Source organism: Cricetulus griseus, chromosome 8 (assembly GCF_003668045.3).
Source record: "Cricetulus griseus strain 17A/GY chromosome 8, alternate assembly CriGri-PICRH-1.0, whole genome shotgun sequence".
NCBI classification, from domain to species: domain Eukaryota; kingdom Metazoa; phylum Chordata; class Mammalia; order Rodentia; family Cricetidae; genus Cricetulus; species Cricetulus griseus.
In genome coordinates this window covers 1,450,956-1,473,267 of record NC_048601.1, presented here as the reverse complement: position 1 = coordinate 1,473,267, position 22,312 = coordinate 1,450,956, and the positions used below count along the sequence as shown (strand labels likewise).

Below are 22,312 nucleotides of genomic sequence, written 5' to 3'. Positions count from 1 at the left end.
TCTCCCCTACCCCCTGCAGGGCCAGGGTCTATAGAATGTAGTTTGAATGCTTTGGTGACAGAAGCAGCCTGTTACCAGTCAGTTTCACCTAGAAGGCAGACTCCCATCACAGACTTGCGAGTAAAAAGTCACCGTTTCAAAAGTCCTTGGAGTTAAGGATTCAGTTTGGTAGATGTGGTGGTTTCAGTGAAAATGGCCTCCCGAGGCTCATAGAGAGTGGCATTATTTTGGTGTGTGGTTTTGTTGGAGTAGGTGTGGCTTGTTGGAAGAAGTGTGTCACTGGGGCAGACGTGGGATTTGGGGTTTCAAATGCTCAAGCCAGGCCCAGTGTCTCTCTCTCTCTCTCTTTTCCTGCTGCCTGTTGATGTAGATGTAGAACTCTCAGCACCTTCTCCAGTACCATGTCTGCCTGCATTCCGCCATGCTTCTTGCCATGATGATAATGGATTAAATCTCTGGAACCTGTAAGCTAGCACCAATTAAATGTTTTCCTTTATAAGAGTTTCCACTGCCTCTTTACAGCAAATAGAAAACCTAACTAAAGCCAGGTGTGGTGGCGCACACCTTTAGTCACAGCATTCAGGAAACAGAAGCAGGCAGATCTGTGAGTTCAAGGCCAACCTGGTCTACAAAGTGAGTTCCAGGACAGCTAGAGCTGTTACACAGAGAAACCCAGTCTCAACCACAACCAAACAAAAATAACAACCACAACAAACAAACAAACAAACAAACCCTAACTAAGACAGAAGATGGTATCAGGAGTGGGGTATTGCTGTGATGGGCCTAACTGTTTTTGTTTTGAGGAATGTGGATTTTGAGACTTTGAATTAGGAAAGCAGTTCAATGTTTTAAATGGGGTAAGCCATTTATCATCCTAGTAGGAGCATTGAAGACAGTGGTGATGAGGGTGATTTGAACTATGAGGGCCTGGATCAGGAGGTTTCAGAGTAGAAGAATATTAGTATGTGACCTAGGGACCATTCTTGTGATATTTTGTCAAAAAATGTAGGTGCTTTCTGCTCTTGTTAAAAAAAATCTGCCTGAGGCTAAATTGAAGAGTTATGCATTAACAGCCTTGGCAGAGAAGATATCCAGATAGTCTAATACTGACTGTGTTGCTTGGTTATTGGAGGCCAATCTTATGCAGATCTATGACGAAGGGGAGCAAGCTGAGAAAGGAAAACTACAAAATGTACAGTTTGAGGAGAAAAGGAGACTCAGGGGAAAATTTAAAGAAAAAAGGGAGTGGTGACTTCATGGAAAGACCCCATTCAGCTAAGTTTCCAATTTGTGAAAAGGAATTAAAGTAAAGCTTGGTGGTATATGCCTTTAATCCTAACACTCAGGAAGCAGAGGCAGGTGGATCTCTGTGTTTGAGGCCAGCCTGGTCTACAGATCAAGTTCCAGGATAGCCAAGCTTAGACTGTGAAGGAAACCACTGTAAACAGAAAGTTGGTGAAAATATATTTGAATGAGGTGGCCATGTTCCAGCCCCGACTCCCCACACAATCAATAATCAAGAAAATGCCCCACAAACAAGCCCACAGGTCATATGATGATGCTTCCTAAATAAGGTTCCCTCCCTGCAATTGACTCTGATTTTAATCAAGTCAGTTAATCTAACCATCAAAGGCAGAGCCTGTCTATCTCTTCTCACCGTGATCAAGTTAGCTCCTAACTGGCTCTCCTGCACACATGCACCTGTCTTTGACAGCAGCCCAGCCTTCAAGGACTCATCCTTGAACTGAGTCCTTAGAGTTGAAAGTTATAATACGTTTGCACCACAGCTCTCAGCACTCTATCGTTGATTCACTTGGTCAACAAGAGTTCATGAAGGTTCTGCACCACTCTTCAGAGTCTGTGAAGATTCACACAGTTGTGTTCTCTCACAAAGACACTATAAGTCACTCTCCCATTTGTACATGTTTTTTTTTTTTTTAAAGCAAAAAGGAATTTTTTTAATGCCAGTTATTTAACCACTGAGATTTTACAGTTAGAATTCCAAAGAGTCTTCACCAAGTACATTTAGAAATGCTGCTTGAATCCAAGGGGAGATATGGACTTACAGAATTAAGGCAGAAAATTAGTTGCTACAGGACACTATTTAACTGGGAATCCTTCAAAATCAGCAAAAAGGGGGGGGGGAACCTACAATAATTTTGTAGTAATGGGTTAGTGGCTTTCATTTGTAATAACTCATGTCAGCTAGAATGGAAACTTGGACCTTTCAGAGATGAACCTAGAGAGATTAAATACCACTTAACACAGCTTGTTAATGCAAGTCCTTGAGGACTCTGTTAATGTCCATCTGAGTGACACAGTGAAATGGCCATCAGGGCTTCTCCCAGGGAACTCTGGGAAACAGTGTATCAGTAAATCCCTTGAGGAAAAACACCCACCTCACGGGGATCCTAACACCCAGAGTGTGTGCTCTGTGACCTTTGCTAAATTGTAAACTCCCCTGAGAGTGGGCTTTGGATCTTTGTGGTGATTTGAATAAGAATGGACCCCAGAGGCTCATCAATTTGAACGCTTGGTCACCAGGGCGTGGCACCGTTAGGAGGTGTGACCTTGTCGGAGGGAGTGTGTAACTGAGGGTGGGCTCTGAGGTTTCAAGTGCTCAAGCCAGGCTCAGTATCCTCTTTTTCCCCATGCTGTCTTCTGGTCCATATGTAGCCTTCTCAGTTACCTCTCCTGCATCCTATCTGTCTGCATGCCTCCATGCTTCCCACCATGGACGATAATGGATAAAGCCTGATGGGGGATGTCCTTCTGTATAAACACTGTCTGGCCAATGAGGTAGGAAGACAGGCAGGACTAGGAGATGAGGAGAATTCTGGGAAAGATAGGTGGGGAGAGCCTGCCAAAGACAGTCCCCATGTAGTCGACAAAGAAGTAGAAGGTCCAGACATTCTCTGGTAAGTCAACACCTCATGGAAATACACAGATTAATAGAAGTGGGTTAACAATTAAGACAGAGTTAGCCAGTAAGAAGCCCCAGTCATCGGCCAACAGTTTTATAACTAATATACCATCTGTATGTGCTTATTTGGGGCTGAAGTGGCAGTGGGACCTGGTGGGACAAGAAAACAACTCAGCAACAGAACCCTGTGCACTGTAAGTCAGCCCCAGTTAAATATTTTCCTTTTTTTTAAAGAGTTGCTAAGTTCATGGTGTCTCTTTCCAGCAACTGAACACTCAGTCTAAGATAATCTCACTAATCCCAGTCCAACGATCTGCATATAGTAAGACTTCAAAGCCATCCCCAGTGATGGATGGAGTAGAAGGAATGACAAAGAGACATTGCCACTGTAGAGGTAGCGTTCTCTACAGGAGCTCTACTAGAGTGCTCTCAACCATGAATCACAGGTACAAAGCACCATATTATCCATGTAAGAATCAAGCACAAATACAAACCTTTTACAACTCTGTAGCAGGACTCATCTCTCTTAAATGACTCCTGCCCCAGGAATTTCCAAAAAAGTTCATCAGAATGGGTTCCTGAAACCAGTAATATCTCAGAATGGATTTCATAAGAAAGACATCGAGTAGAAATTAGATTTTGCTCAGAATGTGAAAATTTTGCAGCTCAGTGTTTGTGATTTCTTGGGAACTTCCCTGTGGTTGTGTTTTCCTCTGTGGCGTCAAGTAAAAACATTCTCGGAGGCTCACTTTCTTGGGCCATCTCAATGATAGGTACTTAGCGAATGCATTGAGGATATGCCACATTTTCTTCCAGTAATTAGAGATAGGTTAAGTTTGCTACTGTACAAAACCTCTGGATTTCTGCCAATAGTCCCACAGTCATCTCAACAGAAGTAGTTGATTGCTTTAAGAAAGAATTGATACATGGGATGAACTTTGGAAGTGTCAGTAGCAGACACAGGACTGGTGACTTGCAAGCAGCAGTGGCCATCAGTAGGTGGCTGTCTTAGTTAGGATTTCTATTGCTGTGAAGAGACACCATGAGCATGGCAACTCTTATAAAGGAAAAGCATTTAATTGGGTGGCTTACAGTTCAGAGGTTTAGTTCATTATCATCATGGCGGGAAGCCTGGTGGTGTGCAGGCAGACATGGTGCTGTAGAAAGAGTTGAGATTCCTACATCTTGCCCCAGGGGCAAAAGGGAGTGGTCTGACTTACTGGGTATAGCTTGAGCAAAGAAGACCTCAAACTCCACCTCTATAGTGACACACTTCCTCCAACAGGGTTACACCTATTCCAACAAGGCCATGCTTCCTAAATAGTGCCACTCCCTTTGGGGGCCATTTTCTTTGAAACTACACAATGGTTTTTAACACAGAGACTCATAACTGGTCAATGTACAGAGAATAAGAAACTTCAGAGTACTCCACCGTAAATGGGATGTTTCCATCACCCTCTTCTCCTTGGTGCTCAGGTCTCTATGTTAATGAAGGGGTGAACAGATTGTAAGAAACAGAGGGTGGTAGATGAGTTTAAGGGAGGAGTGTTTCCCAAACACAACAGGATAGATGTATATGTGAACTCACGATGACTGTGTCAGCACGCACAAGCTCAAGTCAGACAAAAATCTCAGCACGGGGTTTGTGGTGGTGGGAGGAGTGGGCACAAATTCTTGCCCCTAGCTGAGGAGCTACTGGAATTTGAATGCTGCTGGGAGAGGACAGTCAGTTTTCTTCAATGGCGTGACACCGGATACAGAACCACAGTCCAGGGCAGCCCTTCCCATAGTGGCAGCTGGCTAATATAAACTAGACTGGATAGGTTTGCGACAGAGGGAGAGGAACAATGAGAAGAAAGGAGTGAAGGGTGAAGGCAGGAATAGCAGGTCCTCTGCGCCACGGGGCTTCTGTTATTGCAGTGCTGCTCTTTGCTGTAACTGGGTCGAAAATCATGTTTCCCGTAAACAAAGAAGATTTTTATTTCTGCTTTTACGGCAGGAGACATTACCAGCTTGCCGTGTGAAATTCAAGCTAAGGACAGACATCTCAGGAGATGGGCTTTGTAATTGTGGGCTTCCTGGGGCTCTGCTTCCCACACGGGATGGGAAGGACTCCTGGTTGCTCTGCATCGCTTTAGCACGGGATTTCTGAGTGCATTGTGTCCAAAGCAGTGTGTAAAAAATAAGTGTGACTGTAGTTCACACTTATTGTTCTGCTTGATTTACATGACAGTGAAGACTGGAAAAGCGGACAATTCAAATCACACTGCTGGGCTGGGGAGATGGCTCCATTGGTAAAGGGCCTGCCGTATGAACAAGAGGGCCTGAGTTTGATCCCTAGCAGGTACGTGTGACTAATAACAAACGTATTCCCAGCACTTGGGAGATGGAGACAGGTGGACTTTGGAGCTCACTGGCTGGCTAGCCTAGCCTATTTGGCAAGTCCCAGGACAATGAGAGGCTCTTTCTTCTACTTAAGTAGAGAGATCCGGGTCTCCCAGCAGCTGACTGTCATCATAGGATGTTTAACTAGTGGCATGGGTAGAGAATGGCTGCCCACTTCTCATCCCTTATTAACGTTACACCCAGAAGCTGAGCTTCAGATTGGATGGGAGATACTATGTTTTTAGGTTACAGTAACACCTAAATAACTAGTTCATCCTTATTGTGTGCTGGGTCCTGTATTAAGTTCTTAATACATTACATTTAGTACTTAAGAGATGTTCAGTTTCTAGAACTATTTCTACTTTATACATGAACAGGTGAAGCCACAGCCAGCTGAAACTGTTTTCCTGAAGTGACGTGATAATCAGAGATCAGCACATGGTAATAGCTGCCTATTCTAAGAAAGGACATGGCTGATGTCACTGGAAGAAGGATGTCAAGGCCCTCTCTGAAGTTGATTGGCATGTGATCCTGATGGGGGATGTCCTTTGTCGTGGCCCAGCATGTCTCAGCCCCAAGCCAGGGCAGCCGTGAGGTTCAGTTCGGCCTGAGTGGGGGAGGGTGGACTTGGAAACTCCTAGCAACCCAATGGCGCTAAAGACCAAACACAGGCATCTTGTCATCTTTAGAGAGTTCTCAGTTCCATGCTGCAAAACTGGACTCTCTTCTTTATTTGGCATCTTCCTGTTTCCTAACCATGCTTCCCTGGCCATGAGTCCATTTCTCTCTCCTCCAGTCAAACCTCTGCCTGCTACCTCCTGATTCTCTCTGTCCCCACTGGTTACTTACATACCTTGCCCTCCGACCTGGTGCAGGCCTATTCAAATGCTTAGTTCTGTAGAGATTCAATGCAGACAGGAGCTCCGGAGGTTTGGACCTCCAGAAATTCCCTAATGGAATTTTCCTTGCTCCCCCGATAGTCCTTCTGTATATATGCTTCTCTTATTGGCTGATGAATAAAACACTATTCGGTCAATTGGGAAGGAAGATAGGCAGGACTAGGAGATCAGGACAATTCTGGGAAAGGCAGGGAGAGTGGGCCAGACAGAAAGAGTCGAGATGCTGCTGGAGGAGTAACAACATGCCAGGGATTACTGGGTAAGCCACAGCCTCGTGGCAATACATAGACTGATAAAAATGGGTTAATAATTAAGACAGAGCTAGCCAATAAGAAGCCACCAGACAACAGTTTATAACTAATATAGCATCTGATTGCTTATTTGAGGCTTAAGGGCCACAAGACAGGACAAAGAACCTCTCTTTACACGATCCTGTCCTAGTCAGTTCTCTGTCTGAGCAGGAGATTATGGATTGGTACCCCACTGCTCCCAGTGGACAGAGTCATAAGAAAGGTGTGAATCAACCATCACTCCTGTCAATCGGAAGAAGGTAACAGGAAGGGTGAGAGCAGAAAGCCCATGTGCTATCCAGCAGACTGGCTGGGGAGACTGCATTCTGTGGAAAGCAGAGGAGGAAGGAAGCGGCAGAATTGACAAGTCCCTGAGAAGGGGTTGCCTTCTTAAGCCAAGATTCACTCCCCAAGTGCTGCCTGGGTTGGAGCCTGCAGGCCGGAAACAGGTATGAGAACACAGAACAAATGTTCTTCTGTTCTTCTTGCTTCTCTGCCTGGTGTACAAAGAGCATCTTTGAACTTGAAAGCTTTTGAGATCCTCCAACAACCCAAATACCAAGTTGACCTTTGAGACAAAGTGAAAACCTGATGGACTGACTCAAGATACAGGATGAAGTGTTGGTTGTCTAACGTATGACAGTGTCTGTAAATGAAATTCCCAGTGACTGGCATGTTATCATTAGCCTTTAACTGGACGGTTCCTGCCTTAAGCCATCTCCCTCTGGGTCTTAGGACAGCTCAACTACAAAGGCACCCAGGAGAGTAGCGGCCTGAGATTCTTGAAACTCTTGTACTTGACAAGGCAGTCTGGCCTGGAGCATTAACTTTTCCTGGAGATATCTGCTCAGTGGATGACAATCCTTCCAGAGAATGTAAACAAAGCCCCAGGCTCCTTTAAGAATGCTTCCTGTGGAACTCTGCTCTGGCCTGCACTGTGTTATCACAGCAGAGAACTCCACTGTGGACTTAAGACCGGCAGGAATTGTGGTGTGTGTGAGCACAATTGTGGGGCAATGCTCACAGAAGTACTGTAATGGTCTGCTATGTCCTCAGTTGTGGGGTCACAGCACATGCTCTCACTTCCCAGGTAAGTCTGGGAAGTTGGGCAGACACTGAAAAGAGAAGAGGGGAAATGGGACATTTTCAGTGCACCAGAACAGTTTTATCCTTAAGCCTCGCTGAGGGCCTCAGTCAATGCAGTCTGGAAGGAAACTCTCACACACTGACAATGGTCAGTATTAGCTGGGTCTGGGTTTCCTGAAGACAGAAGAATGGATATGAGTGATGAGGGGCAGGAAACCCTGAATGCTGAGACGTTTGCACTCTGTGATAATGCAAAGGGCATTAACTCCCAAGTCCATAGAGAGGATGAAGAAGACTAGGTATTGGATAAAGGAGTAAAATAATGTCATACGACATATTTAATAGAGGAAATCTAACAAAGTTATGAACAGAGCAGCAGAAGGTGGTATAAGTGGAGAGCTGTGCTCATCACAGGAGGTCTGAAAAGAAAACTACAGGAAAGAGACACAAAGAAGGGCTACAAGATGACAATTCATCAAGGTCAGCAGGAGTGAAGAAAATGGGAGAAAGGAAAAGTGAGCCATCAGAGGTCAGAGGCCAAAAGTCAAAGGTCAGAATCCAGGACCTATAGAATGAAAATGTCTGCACATGTAGGAAGTTGGTGGCACAGCCATGTTGGAAAGTACCCAAGCACAGTGCAGATGGACAGCCTTGGGGAGAAGGATGGACCCCAGTGCAGGAGGTGGGCGCCCTTGGACAGAAGGATGAACAGAACCCAGGGAGCTGACATAGACGCTGAAGTTCATTACTGATGGCAGCAGAGGTTGTGCAGCGGTGAAAGGCACTGCCTGGTGCTCAAGATGGTGGTGTTGGAAGAGCACAGAGAATACTGTGGAGTGTAGAGATGAAGATGCAGATGGCATCATGAGATGGGGAGCTGGGCTCTGGAAGTGGGGAACACCTGCAGAGAGACAGGCATGAGTTAGGCTAAGATGAGATGGGGAAGGCATAATGGATTAGGACTAGAGACAAATAAAGCCAGAAGTGATGACGACGAGGGTGAGTGGAGGATTCCAGGCCCAATGGTAGAACCAGAAAATGCCCAGTCACAGCTGGTGTGCTGCCCACAAGGGAACAGCCAGGGAAAACGCACCTTTGACCCACTAAACAGGCATTTTCGTGCTGCAGTTAAAATGTAAGGGTTTGGGACTGAAATCCCAGCACCGGGGGTGGGGGGTGGGGTGGGGTGGGGGCTGAAACAGGAGGACTGCCATGAGTTCAAGGTCAACCTAAGCTACAGAGTGAAACTCTGTCTCAAAAGAGAACAAAGTTGAGAAGCAGAGATCTACCAGCTTTGTGCACATACCGATGTCCTTTCATAAAAACACTGTGTGGCCAATGAAGACGCTATGAGGAAGTATGCACCAAACATTTAAATTTATTATAATAATTAGTTTCCATGTCTTCACAATCCTTAGAAGGTCTTCATTCTGAAGGAGCCAACTAAAGAAAATAAAACACACATGGCTATTCAGTTTATCACACAGTTTCGTTGCTGGACATTCTGGTATGTTCTGTCACCGTCCTCACCAGATTCATAGAAATACTTTGGACACCCACACTCTCTAACAGGAGTGGAAGGCTGCTGCAGCAATGGGCAGGGGTATGACATGAACCCTGACATTTCTTCATTTTTCATTTTAGTAACAAAAGCCACCATCTATTTCAATCATGCATTCACATAAATGGTTTCCCCATACCCTGATTTTAAACACTCTGTTGTACCTTGTGACACACTGGGGACTTCTGTAATCTTTGCCCATAAAAATCACAAGCTTTTCTTGCTCTTTTCTTTTCTCTTTTTTTCTTTTCTTTTTCCTTTCTCCTTTTTTGATATTTTAAGTCCCAAGAGAAGCCGTTATTGATCAATATGAATTGGGGGCTGCTCCTTCTCAGTCTTCCACCACAATGTGCCGTAGAGACTCACAGCAGAGAAGCTTCAAAGTCTCAAGGGATGGCTTGAATGAGACCACACACATGTGGGTTACCCTTAGAGTCTACTGTTGAAGCAGGAACCATATAATTCCAAGAATCCAAGCAACTTACAATGAGCTGGCTGGTACTCTCTGACAGAGAAACATCTCATTTTTAGACTTTTGGGCCTGGACAAAGGACCTGCGATTCCTTCAAAGTCAAGGTTATTAGTAAAAGACAGTGCTGGCCAAGAGAGGAACCATCCTCACACATGTGAAGTATAGCTGCTCTGAGACTGGCTGTGAGCATCAAATATGCATTAGATTTAAGAGATTTAGTGTAAGAATGCAAGTCGTCTCATTCATATCTTTGATGTTTTATGCTAAAAATTTAAACCATTGTAAAATATTAATCGTGAGCTAAAATAATAATTTAGACAGATTAGTGTTTAATTAAAGATATGATTAAAGTTCATTTTTATATGTTTTAAAAGGACTTCCTGACATTGCATACACAGCTCCTACCAGGCAGCTGGTGGCCATTTCACAGCTGGCTGGCACTTTCCATGTGGGTCACTAGGAGGCAGTGGTTAGGTCTGCTGAGTTAAAGGGACTGAGGTTTCTCTAGTCCAAACTCTAGTATCCTCGTTTATTAAATAAGAACAGTGAGTGGCTGCCTCTTAGGAATGGTCAGACCTGAGCTTCTCATACACAAAGAGTGAGCATTACATTCTACTCTACAGAAGGAGGCATGGTTTTATAAAGCAAACTCCAACAACTCAGAAGCAGACTGGAGAGACAACTAGGGCATGGATGAAGAAACAGTAGATCTCACACTTCACCCCACATTTACAACATTCTTAACCTTTTCTTGATTTCTACTCATCACTACTGGCCCTGAAGCCCATTAGGGGAAGCAGAGGTTAGCTCGTATCCATCTGAATGCAGAATAGCTCTGCAGCTTTCTGCATCGCTTTCCTCTGTCACTTAGCAAGCAACCTCTGCTTAATGAAAATACACTGTACTGTTTCCTTCAGAAAGACTATTAGGAAGTCTACACAAGGCCAAGGCAAGCTCTTATACAACTTAATGTTATGTAACCTTGGGGCTGGGGAACTATTTAGGACAAACAGGAATGTAAAGTAAACAAGACAAGCAGTCAAAGGGCAGAGAGTTTGATCTGGGTCAGTCACAAGCCTAGGTCAGGGTCACATAGTTCTTGGAGGAGCTTACCTGTGAAAGGAGGTGAAGATAGTAACACCTCCCAGTACAGGTTGTTTTAAGAATTCTGTGATGCAGCTATACACATGCAAACATATGTTACAAGAATACTGTGTATATGACTTGTCAGTTAGAAAGTACTACAAAAATACTAGCTATTAGCATGATTTCACCCACTGGATTCTGGGACTCACATTGAGACATGACTGCTTCTCCCTATGCATGGCATGTCTGAGGACCCCTGCTCCTCTTCCCCACTTACACTGAAGTCTGACTGGAAGAGCACCATGAAAAATGAAAGACCCCCTGAAGATGGCGGTTTCTGTCCTGCCTGGTCCCGAAGCAGATTGGCCCCAAATAAACACATGGATGCTATATTAATTATAAAACTGTTGGCCAATGGCTAGGGCTTCTTACTGGCTAGCTCTCTCTTAATTATTAATCCGTAACTACTAATCTATGTGTTTCTATATGGTCTTATCTTACCAGAGAACACCTAGCACATCCTATCTTCCCAGTCTCTACATGGAGTCTCCTCTGCCTCTCTCTCCTCTCTCCACAGCCTTCTCCTCATCTCCTCGTCCCGCCTATCTTCCTGCATCTATTGGCCAAACAATGTTTTATTCATCAACCAGTAAGAGAAACATATTTACAGAAGGACATCTCCCACCAGTCCCCAGAAATGGTGCCAGTCTTATGCAGACCTAAAGCTGTACTATGGATCTGAGTGATAACTGATTTTCCTAAGCAGAAGAAAGTCTTATGCCAGTAAGTCAGTAGCCTCTCCCACTGAAAAGCAGTCATCACACTGTGTTCTAAAGCATTCTTTCCTACAGTATTAACTCAAATGTGACCATTGAAGAAGTCAGTGGAGACAGACTGATGGATGGAAGAAGGACTGGGGTTAACATTGTCAGCTTGGTCCCCAGCAGGAGGAAAGGGAACAGAGAAACAGAACCCCTGCCACAGAGTCATGCTATACAATCTGAGCACAGAACTCCAGACAGCATTCCTGACCAGGACTCTCACTCTGCAGCCAGCCCTTTAGCTTGGCTTCTTAGAAAAGAAAAATATACTTATTGAAAAGATCTCTGGACTATAGCTCTGTAATAGAACTTGAAGTCAGGGATGGTGATGACTCCAGAAGTTCCTCTATTGTACAGGGTTGTTTTGGCTATCCTAGGTCTTTTGTTTCTCCATATAAAGTTGAGAATTATTCCTTCAAGGTCAGTGAAGAATTGTGTTGGGATTTTGATGGGGATAGAATATCTTTAACAAATGGTGTTGGCATAACTGGATGCAAACATGTAGAAGACTACAGATAGACCCAAGCCTTTCACCTTGCACAAAACTTAAGTCAAAATGGACCAAAGACCTCAACATAAACCCAGCCACACTGAACCTATTAGAAGATAAAGTGGGAAATACCTGTGAATTAATTGGTACAGGAGACTGCTTCCTGAACTTAAAACTAGTAGCACAGACACTGAGATCAACAATTAATAAATGGGACCTCCTGAAACTGAGAAGCTTCTGTAAGGCAAAGGACACAGTCAGCAAGACAAAATGGCAGCCACAGACTGGGAAAAGATATTCACCAACCCCACATCTGACAGAGGGCTGATCTCCAAAATATACAAAGAACAAAAGAAGTTAGCCTCCAAAATACCAAACAATCCAATTAAAAAGTGGGGTACAGAACTAAATAGACAATTCTCAATAGAGGAATCTAAAATGGCTGAAAGACACATAAGAAAGTGTTCAACATCCTTAGCCATCAGGAAAATGAAAATCAAAATAACTCTGAGATACCATCTTACTCCTGTCAGAATGGCTAAAATAAAAAACACCAATGACAGTTTATGTTGGAGAGGGTGTGGAGAAAGGGGAACACTTCTCCACTGCTGGTGGGAGTGCCAACTTGTACAGCCACTTTGGAAATCAGTATGGCGATTCCTCAGGAAAATGGGAATCAGTCTACCACAAGATCCAGCAATTCCACTCTTAGGCATATACCCAAAAGAAGCACATTCACACAACAAAGACATCTGTTCAACGATGTTCATAGCAGCACTATTTGTAATAGCCAGAAACTGGAAGCAGCCTAGATGCCCCTCAACTGAAGAATGGATAGAGAAAACGTGGTACATTTACACAATGGAGTACTACTCAGCAGAAAAAAACAATGGAATCTTGAAATTCGCAGGAAAATGGATGGAACTCGAAGAAACCATTCTGAGCCAGGTAACCCAATCACAAAAAGATCAACATGGTATGTACTCACTCATATGCGGATTTTAGACATAGAGTAAGGGATTACCAGCCTACAATCCATACTGATAGAGAAACTAGTAAACTAGGAGAACCCTAAAAGAGACGAACGTTGTCCCCTGGAGAAGGGGAAAGGGTCACCATCCCCTGAGCAAAGTGAGAACATGGGAAGAGGGGGGGGAGCTATGAGAATGAGAAGGGAAGAAAAGGAAGGATGCAGAGGTCATGAGGGAGCAGAAAGGTTGAGTCAGGTGTAGATTACAAGAAAGGATATGTGATAGGTAGGATTTTAGTTTTGGGGGGGTAGGGGAGGAAGGGAGGGATAAGGGAACTGGGATTCTCATGTAATTCAATCTTGTTTGTAATTCAAATAAAAAAAGAAGAAAAAAAAGATCTCTGAAACTCGTGCTATAGAAACCAATTATCTAAGGAGATATCTGTGGGATTTTCTACCCACTCATCTGAGCCATAAACAAAGCACACATGGATACTCTAGTGACGTTCAGACCTGAGTCCTTACAACGTCACACAAAGACACAGTGTTCACAAAGTTTCTAAAGTGAAGTAAAAGTGATGCCTGCAGCTAGCCAGCTGTCTCAGTAACTAGAACTCACCCTTCTCATGCCTTTTGATCTGTTATTATTTTATCTTTTAAGATTTATTTTTATTTTTGTGCATGTGTCTGTGTGAGTATGTTCACACATGTGTGGGTGCCTGTGGAGTCCAGAAGAGGGCATCAGATTCCTGGACCTGGGGTTACAGACAGTTATGAACTGCCCAAAGTGGGAGCTGGGAACTGAACTCAGGACCTCTGCAAGAGCAGTACTTGCTCTTAACCACTGAGCCATCTTTGCATCCCTTCCTGAGAATTATTCTAACTCCAAACAAGCCTGGCTTTTTTTCCCTCTTAATTCAAGCTGAAAATGATTCCTGTTCAGGCCCTTCATTTTACCCTCAGAGAACAACACCACTTTCTTGGAAGTATACTACAGACTGTTAGCATTGGAATGGCTGTACCCTAAGGAGTTCTTCAGAAAGATTCACAAGAAACTCGAGGCATAGGAAAGCTCTTTGTAGCCTCACTCTTTTTGTAACACAGCACATCCTAAGTTTTCTTGGCTATGTCATCCTTCTCAGTTCCCGGGGACAATCAATGGACTGGTCCCAGAAAGACACCTAAGAAATACAGAGTTAATGACTATGACGGAGGTGTGAAAACTATTCATCGCTAGGAGGCATCAGTAGCACCCTGAAACCTGGGTCTCGGGAACTCTCCAGGCCACCCAGCCGGCAGGAGCCACCCCACTTACTTCAGGAGATTCCCCAGGTTGAAAAGCGCACGGTTGTGCTGAGGATGGAGTTGCAGCGCCCTCTGGTAGTACAGCTTTGCCTCTGCCGTGTCCTTTGTCAGTGTCCCGAGGTTGTTCAGTGCACTTGCGTGGCGTGGGTACAGCCTGGAAAATCAAAGTGTTAAACGTGGACTTCTAAACTGGCACTCCAAGCATGTCGCAGCCCCAACGGACCCTGAACTTTTCCTTGTAATGGGATGTCTGTGTCATAAGTGCTTTTGCAGCTGAAGGCATGCAAATAAATATAGCAGAAAGCAAAACCTTTAGACTCAGAGGTGTAAGGAAATAAACCCCAACACTGCAAGAGTAAGAAAATGTAAATCTGTAAGAGTAAACACATTTTAGTCCCTCTGCCAAGGAATCTTCCCTGCCCTGGATGGGAACTTTCTGTCGAGGTCACACAGCTACCAGTTCCCTGTTCAGTGCTTACTACCCGTGTGGGGTCCCCTCAGGAAGGGATTGATGTGGGATGTCTTTCTGTATGCTGTGAATATGTGTTGCTTTTATTGGTTGATGAATAAAGCTACTTTGGCCTATGGCAGGGCAGAATATAGTTAGGTGGGAAAGCCAAGCTATGCGTGAAAGAAGACGGGGTTGAGGAGATGCTAGCCAGCCACTGAGGAAGCAAGACATGTAGAAAATGACATAAGGTCACAGCTGCATGGCAATACATAGATTAATAAAATAGGTTAATTTCTGTGTAAGAGCTGGTTAGTAATAAGCCTGAGCCATCAGCCAAACAATTATAATTAATATTAAGCCTCTGAGTGATTATTTTGTAAGCAGCTACAGGGCTGGGCAGGACACAGAAAAAGCCTCTGTTTATATGGGATCTTTTCAAATATCTCTGGATCAGAACCTGATAAGACTGCCCCAGCCAGGAAAGGGTGGAAGTCTCCTGTCTCCTCATGAAAGGAAACACTTGCTCTTCACCCTCTTTCCCCATCTCCCTCACTTTCCTTCCACTACGTTTGATACAGTTCTTAAAATGTTAAGAACTTAAAACAGTTCAGACACAAAAATTAGCATGTGATGAAGTATAAGTCAGCCTTCCTAAAATTCAAAAGAAATAAAAAGCAGGTGGGATATGTATCAGCAAACTATATTATCCACATGAAGGGAGGGAGGAGTCAATTCAGTCTTTCATTCAATATGGTAGAACCACCACACAGTCAGCTCTTTCTCACCAATCTGGAGTGGACATCCTTAGCAGGCTAGAAGTCTTGCTCTACCTGCTACTTATCCATAGAGCTGGCCTTTAATGCACAAAAGCCAAGACAGAGCTCACTCCAGTATGTGCTAATGCAAATGGCATTTTGAAGCTTTTTCTCATACATCACCCTATTTAAAAATTCCCAGTGTAGTGTTTTACCATCAAGGAAAAGGAGGCTGGGAAAAATGAACTAAAGCAGCTGTCTCTGTCTCTCTCTCCTTCTCTCTCTCTCTCTCTCTCTCTCTCTCTCTCTCTCTCTCTCTGTCTGTCTCTCTCTCCTTCTCTCTCTCTCTCTCTCTGTCTGTCTCTCTCTCCTTCTCTCTCTCTCTCTCTCTCTCTCTCTCTCTCTCTCTCCTCCCTCCCTCCCTCCCTCCCCACCCACACATGCTCACACAAGCACCATCCCAGAAATACTTGTCCCCTTAGGTGTTAAGAAGGCAAATTATTCCTGTCAATCATTGGTTTTCCCAAATAATACATGAGTCACTCAAGCTTCACCTCAGCAAATAAATGAATTGCTAGGAATTGAAACTTCTATTTAGAATATTTTTATTACTTCTTATGAGCAGTTCACTTAAATTGTGACCTAATATGAACCAGTTCTCAGAGGGCAGAGGGAAATCTATGCAACATGTAAAAATGTTGGCTTCACAGATACTTATTTACTTCCAAGTATCACCCGCTGTCTTAAAATCATCATTTACTGTCAGGTACAAAAGAAACTTCACACAAATGGCTATCTGTGCTACTACTAGCCACCAAGCTCTCCCAGTATCACAACTGTTATATCTGTTACTGAGTCTGTTGTGGGATATTTGTCCCCACTGTGACACTCTGAGACTTAGCTAATAAAATTAATGTTGGATTGGGGGTGGAGCCAGGGACTAGTTGACAAGAATTAGCCATAGAGTTGGTTGCTCCTTGACTTCTCTGATCTAGTAGCTTTTCACCCCAATATCTGACTCCTGAGTCTTTATGGTAAATATAATAACTTAGATTAAAACAACATGAGTCCACACTGGCATCTGTGAGAACCAAAGTTACATTTTAAGTTTTAATTACTGTGCCTAAGAGATCCATGAAACAAGAAAACCTCTGACCTGCAAGCCTCTTCTCATGGACATGTACTTCCTGAAATGCTGGGAGCTGTTGTTTATGGAGGTAACAAACAAACCACGCTTCACTCCCCTAAACAAGTTTGTTTGACCCATCTGCACCCAATGTGCTGGATCACATGTGGGGGCGAGTTCACAGGCAGGAAATTCATCAGGGTGGACTCTTACCCCTGAGTGGACCCCATGGGAAATATGGCCAATTATGGGTTTTACCTTTTTAAGCCCCTGCGAACCATGGCTTGGGGCCATTTTCTGGAAACCCAGAGATAGAGACCTGGTCAGAAAGTCCATGGATCTGACCAGTATTTAATAAAAGCTTGCTTCAAACTTGGCTTTAAATTATGGTAGTGTATTCTTCTTGACTGGTGGGACTGGCACACCCTGGCTCTTCTTACTCCCTACCCTACACCTCTCTAACTCATGGGCTTCCCTTCCCTAGCTTCTGACTCCCTTATAACCTGGCTATTTTGGCTTAGCCCCGCTCTTCCTTGGTCTCCTTTGCCCTCGTTCTCTTTGTCTTCCTCTCTTGCTCTTCCTTTCTCTCTCTCTGCATGACCAAGTTCATTCTGCTGGCCATGTTCCATTGGCTACTTCTTCCTGCTCTAGATACTTCCAGATGGCTATAGTTATCTCCTTCATATTTATAATAAAAACCTTCCCTTCAACCATACCTTGGAGTGGTCATGTCCTTAGTTTATACAATTACCTCTTTGAGAAGCACACATTGTATGGGAACTAGCTGGAGTCAATTACACTCAGTAGCCTGTAAGAAGTGAGCTCCTGCTTGTAGTCACTGTTTGTAAGGTGTGTGTGTGTGTGTGTGTGTGTGTGTGTGTGTGTGTGTGTGTGTGTACACGTATGTGTGTGCATGTGTCTGGATGCTTAGTGTCCTGCTCTATCAGTCTCTGTCTTATTTCTTTGAGGCAGGGTCTTTCATCAAAACCGCAGCTAGGCTGGCAGCCAGCAAGCCCCACTGATCCAGTCTCCACTGGCACAGGGCTGGGTTACAGGCACAAGCAGCCACACTTGGCTTCTAATGTGGGTGCCAGGATCTGAACTCAGGTCATCATGCTAGGTCATCAAGAGCTCTTGCCCACTGTGCCATCTTTCCACCTGTGTCTGTGAAGGCCCACAGATTTAGCTGTTTGGAACTGAAGTTTGGGCTTATATTTTGTTTCATTCATGTCTTTTAAAATTGAAAAGTTAAGGATGCCATATGTTTTTAACCTTTCAGTACCTTACCAGTAATTTTATTGTTCAAATAACATTGATTTATGGTTATAGTTTGCAGCTCCCTCCCAGAGCACACACACCTATAATCAAGTGTCTGATTTTCATGCCACACATTAATTTATTTGAGGTTAAATACTCTAAAGTTGTTTATTTTCTATTTCCTGTTGAGAAAAAAATCACAAAGGCAAATATGACTAGGAAAAATATCTCTCTGTAATTGAAGCTCAGTTTCCCTGGACTGAAGTATACTCAGAACTAACTTCTCTTCAGACGTTGATACACTGCTGATTCGGCATACTTCAAATGCTTGGTTCCTTCTGTGCCATGAGTTCAATCATCCTGTCACTAACTGGCCCTGGATGACACCGGCGATCTTACTGGTTAGCGTCTTTGATCATCTGAAGTGATTGCTAGCACTTGACCTGCTCTGTTCCTTCTCCTTTTTTTTTTTTTTTCCCCCCTGGGTTCCTGATCTCTGGAAGAAAGCATTAGGGATTAAACATGACCTCTCACCCTTTCACCTCAGTGACCTCAGTGCTGTGGTAGAGGGACTCCACCCAGGAATTTGGCCAAGGCTCCACAGAGTAAAAACATTTTCTCGAAGCCCTCCGGAAGTGAGTCACTTGTAATGGCTGCATTGTCCTGACTCCAGAGATTTCACTTCTTGGGTTTGGGAAAATCTACTAAACTAACACTTCCCTGCTCTTTTCAATAGGAAAGGTTTGCAGGGTGATGAACTTTGGATTGAGTGGCAGAGTGGTGGACAGGAAACTGGTCCATGGGGAAAATACTAGGGACAGATGCCAGTTGCATGATGCTAGGTGTGTGTGTGTGTGTGTGTGTGTGTGTGTGTGTGTGTGTGTGTGTGTGTGTGTGTGTGTGTGTTAGCTGCTTTTATAAACTTTCCATGTGAATGAGATAAGGGCATGAAGACATCATCACAACTGTACTTTGAGTTCAGATGCAGAACTCTGGTGATCACATGTCAGGCTAGGGCTCTCCAGAAACATCACTCTTGGACTGGGGAGATAGTTGGCAAAGTCCCTGTCATACAAACATGCCATGCTAGTATGAGTTGGGGACTCCCCAATACTCATGCAAAGGCTGGACATGGTTGTGTATGTCTGTAAACTCGGTCTTTGGGGAGCAGAAACAGGTGGGTTCCTAAAGCTTACTGGCTGCCTAATTGATACAGTGAGTGGCCTCTATGTTCAGGGAGAGACTGTCTTGAAAAAACAAGGGGAAGAGAATGCACCTGCACCCGTGAACACACATGCACACACACACACACACACACACACACACACACACACACACACACACACACACACACCGCTCACCTTCTTCCTGGCCTCTAGGGGCCTTTGAATTGCTTCCATTGCTTCCATCAGTCAAAACAACACCTATTCTTTCCCCATCACCAGCCCAGTGAACAAACACTTAAACCAGCTCCTATCTGCCCATTCTTCCTGTGCTGTGCCTTCTTGGTACCAAGGCTAAGGAGCCATTTCCATCTTGGGGAACTGTCAATTCTTCACAGTAGGAGGAATTGATCCTCACGGGCCTAGCAGCATGGGAGGCCTATGGGAGCATAGCAGCCTAGAAACCAAGGTTTCTCCCATTTCCTCTGCACCAAACACAATGCTAGACCAATTTTAAAGCCATGCCCAAGGTTAGGAGGTCATTCCAAGTCCTGTGTGCCTTTTGAGTGACAGATTTGTGTGCTCCTGGGTCTCTGTTGTCATGGCATTTCTTGGCATGAACACATACTGGCTGTTGAGTTAACCTAGAGATAACAGTGGGCAGGAAGATACGCCCGCATTCCTAATCAACAACTCTTAGCGGAGGAGAGCATGGAGGCGGGAAGGGCGCACATTCCAAACGTCAGTCTTGACCACTGGGGATCGTCGCTGGCATGCACTTGGAAGTAGGTAGGCTGTGGAGTATCTGGCAATACCTAGATCCCAGTACTGGGATGAGCTATTCTGCCCTCATTGCCCATAGCTCTCTGAGAATCACCACTCACCAGTTACCACTCACTAAGTGTTCTGTGCCTGAGATGTTACACGCTGTCGCTGTCATCACACAGGCTTCCTCTCTACAGTGGGCCAGGTCCTCTGTCAGAGGCCTATAACCTGCCCTTGCTTCCAGGCAGTAGGAAATGGACAGCGGAAGTGGAAACAGTGAGCTGCAGTGAGCATGTACAACACATACGACCGGGGGCTCCTTGTTCCTCAAGGTGTTCTACACTGAAGACTTACAAGGAGGGACAGTGATGGTGGGAACTGGTCCTGATGAAGGGGCAAGAGCAGGGAGAGAAAGAAAGATGTTGTGGATTTTATATTTTAAGTTTTAATCACTATGCTTGAGAGATCTAAAAACCAAAATTCATCTAACCTGTAAGCCCCACTTGCCCAAGGACAGACAACTTGTGGTAATGCTGGGGGCTGTTGCACGTGTAGGATAACAAGCCACATATTTTCACTTCTGTAAATAAGGTTGGTAGCCCCAACTGCACAGGATGTACTTGATCACACATAGGTGGAAGGTGGGATATGTATGTGGGAAGTACGTCAGGATGTATGCTTGGCCCTACTGGATGAAGGAGGCATGGCCTTGACAGGGACGTGCTTTGCAGTTTCAAAAGCCCATGGCAGGCCCAGTCTCTCTCTCTCTCTCTCTCTCTCTCTCTCTCTCTCTCTCTCTCTCTTCGCTCTCATTTTCCCTCCCTGAAGAATATTAGTAAGTGGTCTAGAAACCCTGTAGATCAGGACATATATAAAGCTCTCGACTCCAGGGCCATGCTTGCCTGCATGCCACCATGCTCCCCACTAGGGTGATAATGGACTAATACTATGAAACTGTAAGCAAGGCCTGACTTAACACTTTCCTTTATAAGAATTGCCTTGGTGATAGTGTCTCTTCACAGTAAGAGAACAATGACCACAACAGCAGTTGGTACCAGGGACTAGGGCATTGCTGTCACATGCCTTATAATCCTGCTCACTGGCAGAGTGTGGAAGAGAAAACCAGTTATGCACTTTGAGTGGGGCTTACTGGGCTATTTTAGAAGAAGCATGGAAGACAGTGGTGAGGAGGGCCATGTGGAATGTAGGGGCCCAGCTCTGGAGGCTTCAGAGGGCAAAAATATTAAAGTGGCCTAAAGACCACTCTGGTGATATTTTGGCAAAGAATACGGTGCTTTTTTTTCTAGCCCTAAAAATCTTCCAAGCTAAATTGAAGAGTTTTGGATTAAGGGCTTTGACAGAGGAGATTTAAAGATAGTCTAGTATTGACTGTCCTGTTATTAGTGTTAAGTCTTATGCAGATCCACAATAAGAAAAGGGACAAGGAAAAACACAAAGTGTACAGTTTGAAGAGAAAAGGAGCACATGGAAATGTGATGTTGGAAACAAGTTTAGTGTTCAAGGACACACAGAGTTTAAAGAAAGGCCTGACGCTAGATGGAATAGAGGGAGTGGTGACCTTGGCACAGGACCCTACCCAGCTAAGCTTCCAACTTGTAAAAAGGAATTAAAGAAAAGCAGTGAGGGAAACAGAATCTGATGCAGATGTAATTGAATGAGGGGGTCACGTTCCAGCCCAGAAAGCAGCAGAACTTGGCAGCTTTAGCCACACAGTTCTGGCTTTAGTCATGGATACAAGAAAGAGGTTGCGGAGTTTGCTGCCATGGCTAAGGACAGCTACTTCGGGCAGACATGTGTCAGGAGTGTCCCTGAATGGAGGCCTGGACAGGCCATTGTGTGAAGCTGTGAAGATGAAGCCTGGATTGCCTTGGAGACCCTAAGATGCTGGAGGTGCCAGAATCCTGGGACACCTGCCAAGGAGAGCTTCAGACTGGGTTTAGAACCAGCCTAAGAGAGAGAAGTGTGTTGTAGTCAACAAAGCTGAAAGGAGTTGAAGATCTGAAGAAAGCTTTGACATCAGACATGGAAAACAGTTTGGAGTTTGCCCTGCTGGATTTTTTGTCTTGTTTTGGTTCAGTATTCCCTCACTATGTTCCCTTCCCTCCCTTTTGGAATGGTAATGTATATTCTGTGTCATTGTATGCTGGCAGTATGTGATCTGTGTTTTCATTTTGATCTTACAGGGGTTACAGTTAAGAGAGTGCCTTACGTCTCAGAAGAGACTTTGGACTTCTGAACAATGTTAAGACTGTCATAGACTACGGGGACTTTTGAAGTTGGACCAAATGCATTTTGGGTTATGATGTAACAGCTGTTATGAGAATGAAATGTGGTGGTTTGAATAAGAATCCTCTACAAGCTCAAGTATTTGAATGCTTAGTAGGATTAGGAGGTGTGGCCTTGCTGGAGGAGGTGTATCCTCCATGGGGTGGGCTTTGAGGTTTCAAACACCCATGCCAGGCCCAGTCTTTCTCTTCCTCCCTCCC

The 22,312-nt window shown here is 44.5% G+C and overlaps 1 protein-coding gene across 4 annotated transcripts in view; it reads right to left on the bottom strand.

The window, feature by feature from the left end:
• Nucleotides 1-22,312, bottom strand: part of Tmtc1 (transmembrane O-mannosyltransferase targeting cadherins 1) — a 202,041-nt gene that overhangs the window by 33,067 nt on the left and 146,662 nt on the right. For all 4 annotated transcript variants that reach the window (XM_027430056.2, XM_027430057.2, XM_027430055.2 and 1 more), the window contains one exon: nucleotides 14,299-14,442. In XM_027430056.2, the coding sequence (XP_027285857.1) occupies nucleotides 14,299-14,442 (144 nt within the window). The remainder of the gene's footprint in view (nucleotides 1-14,298; nucleotides 14,443-22,312) is intronic.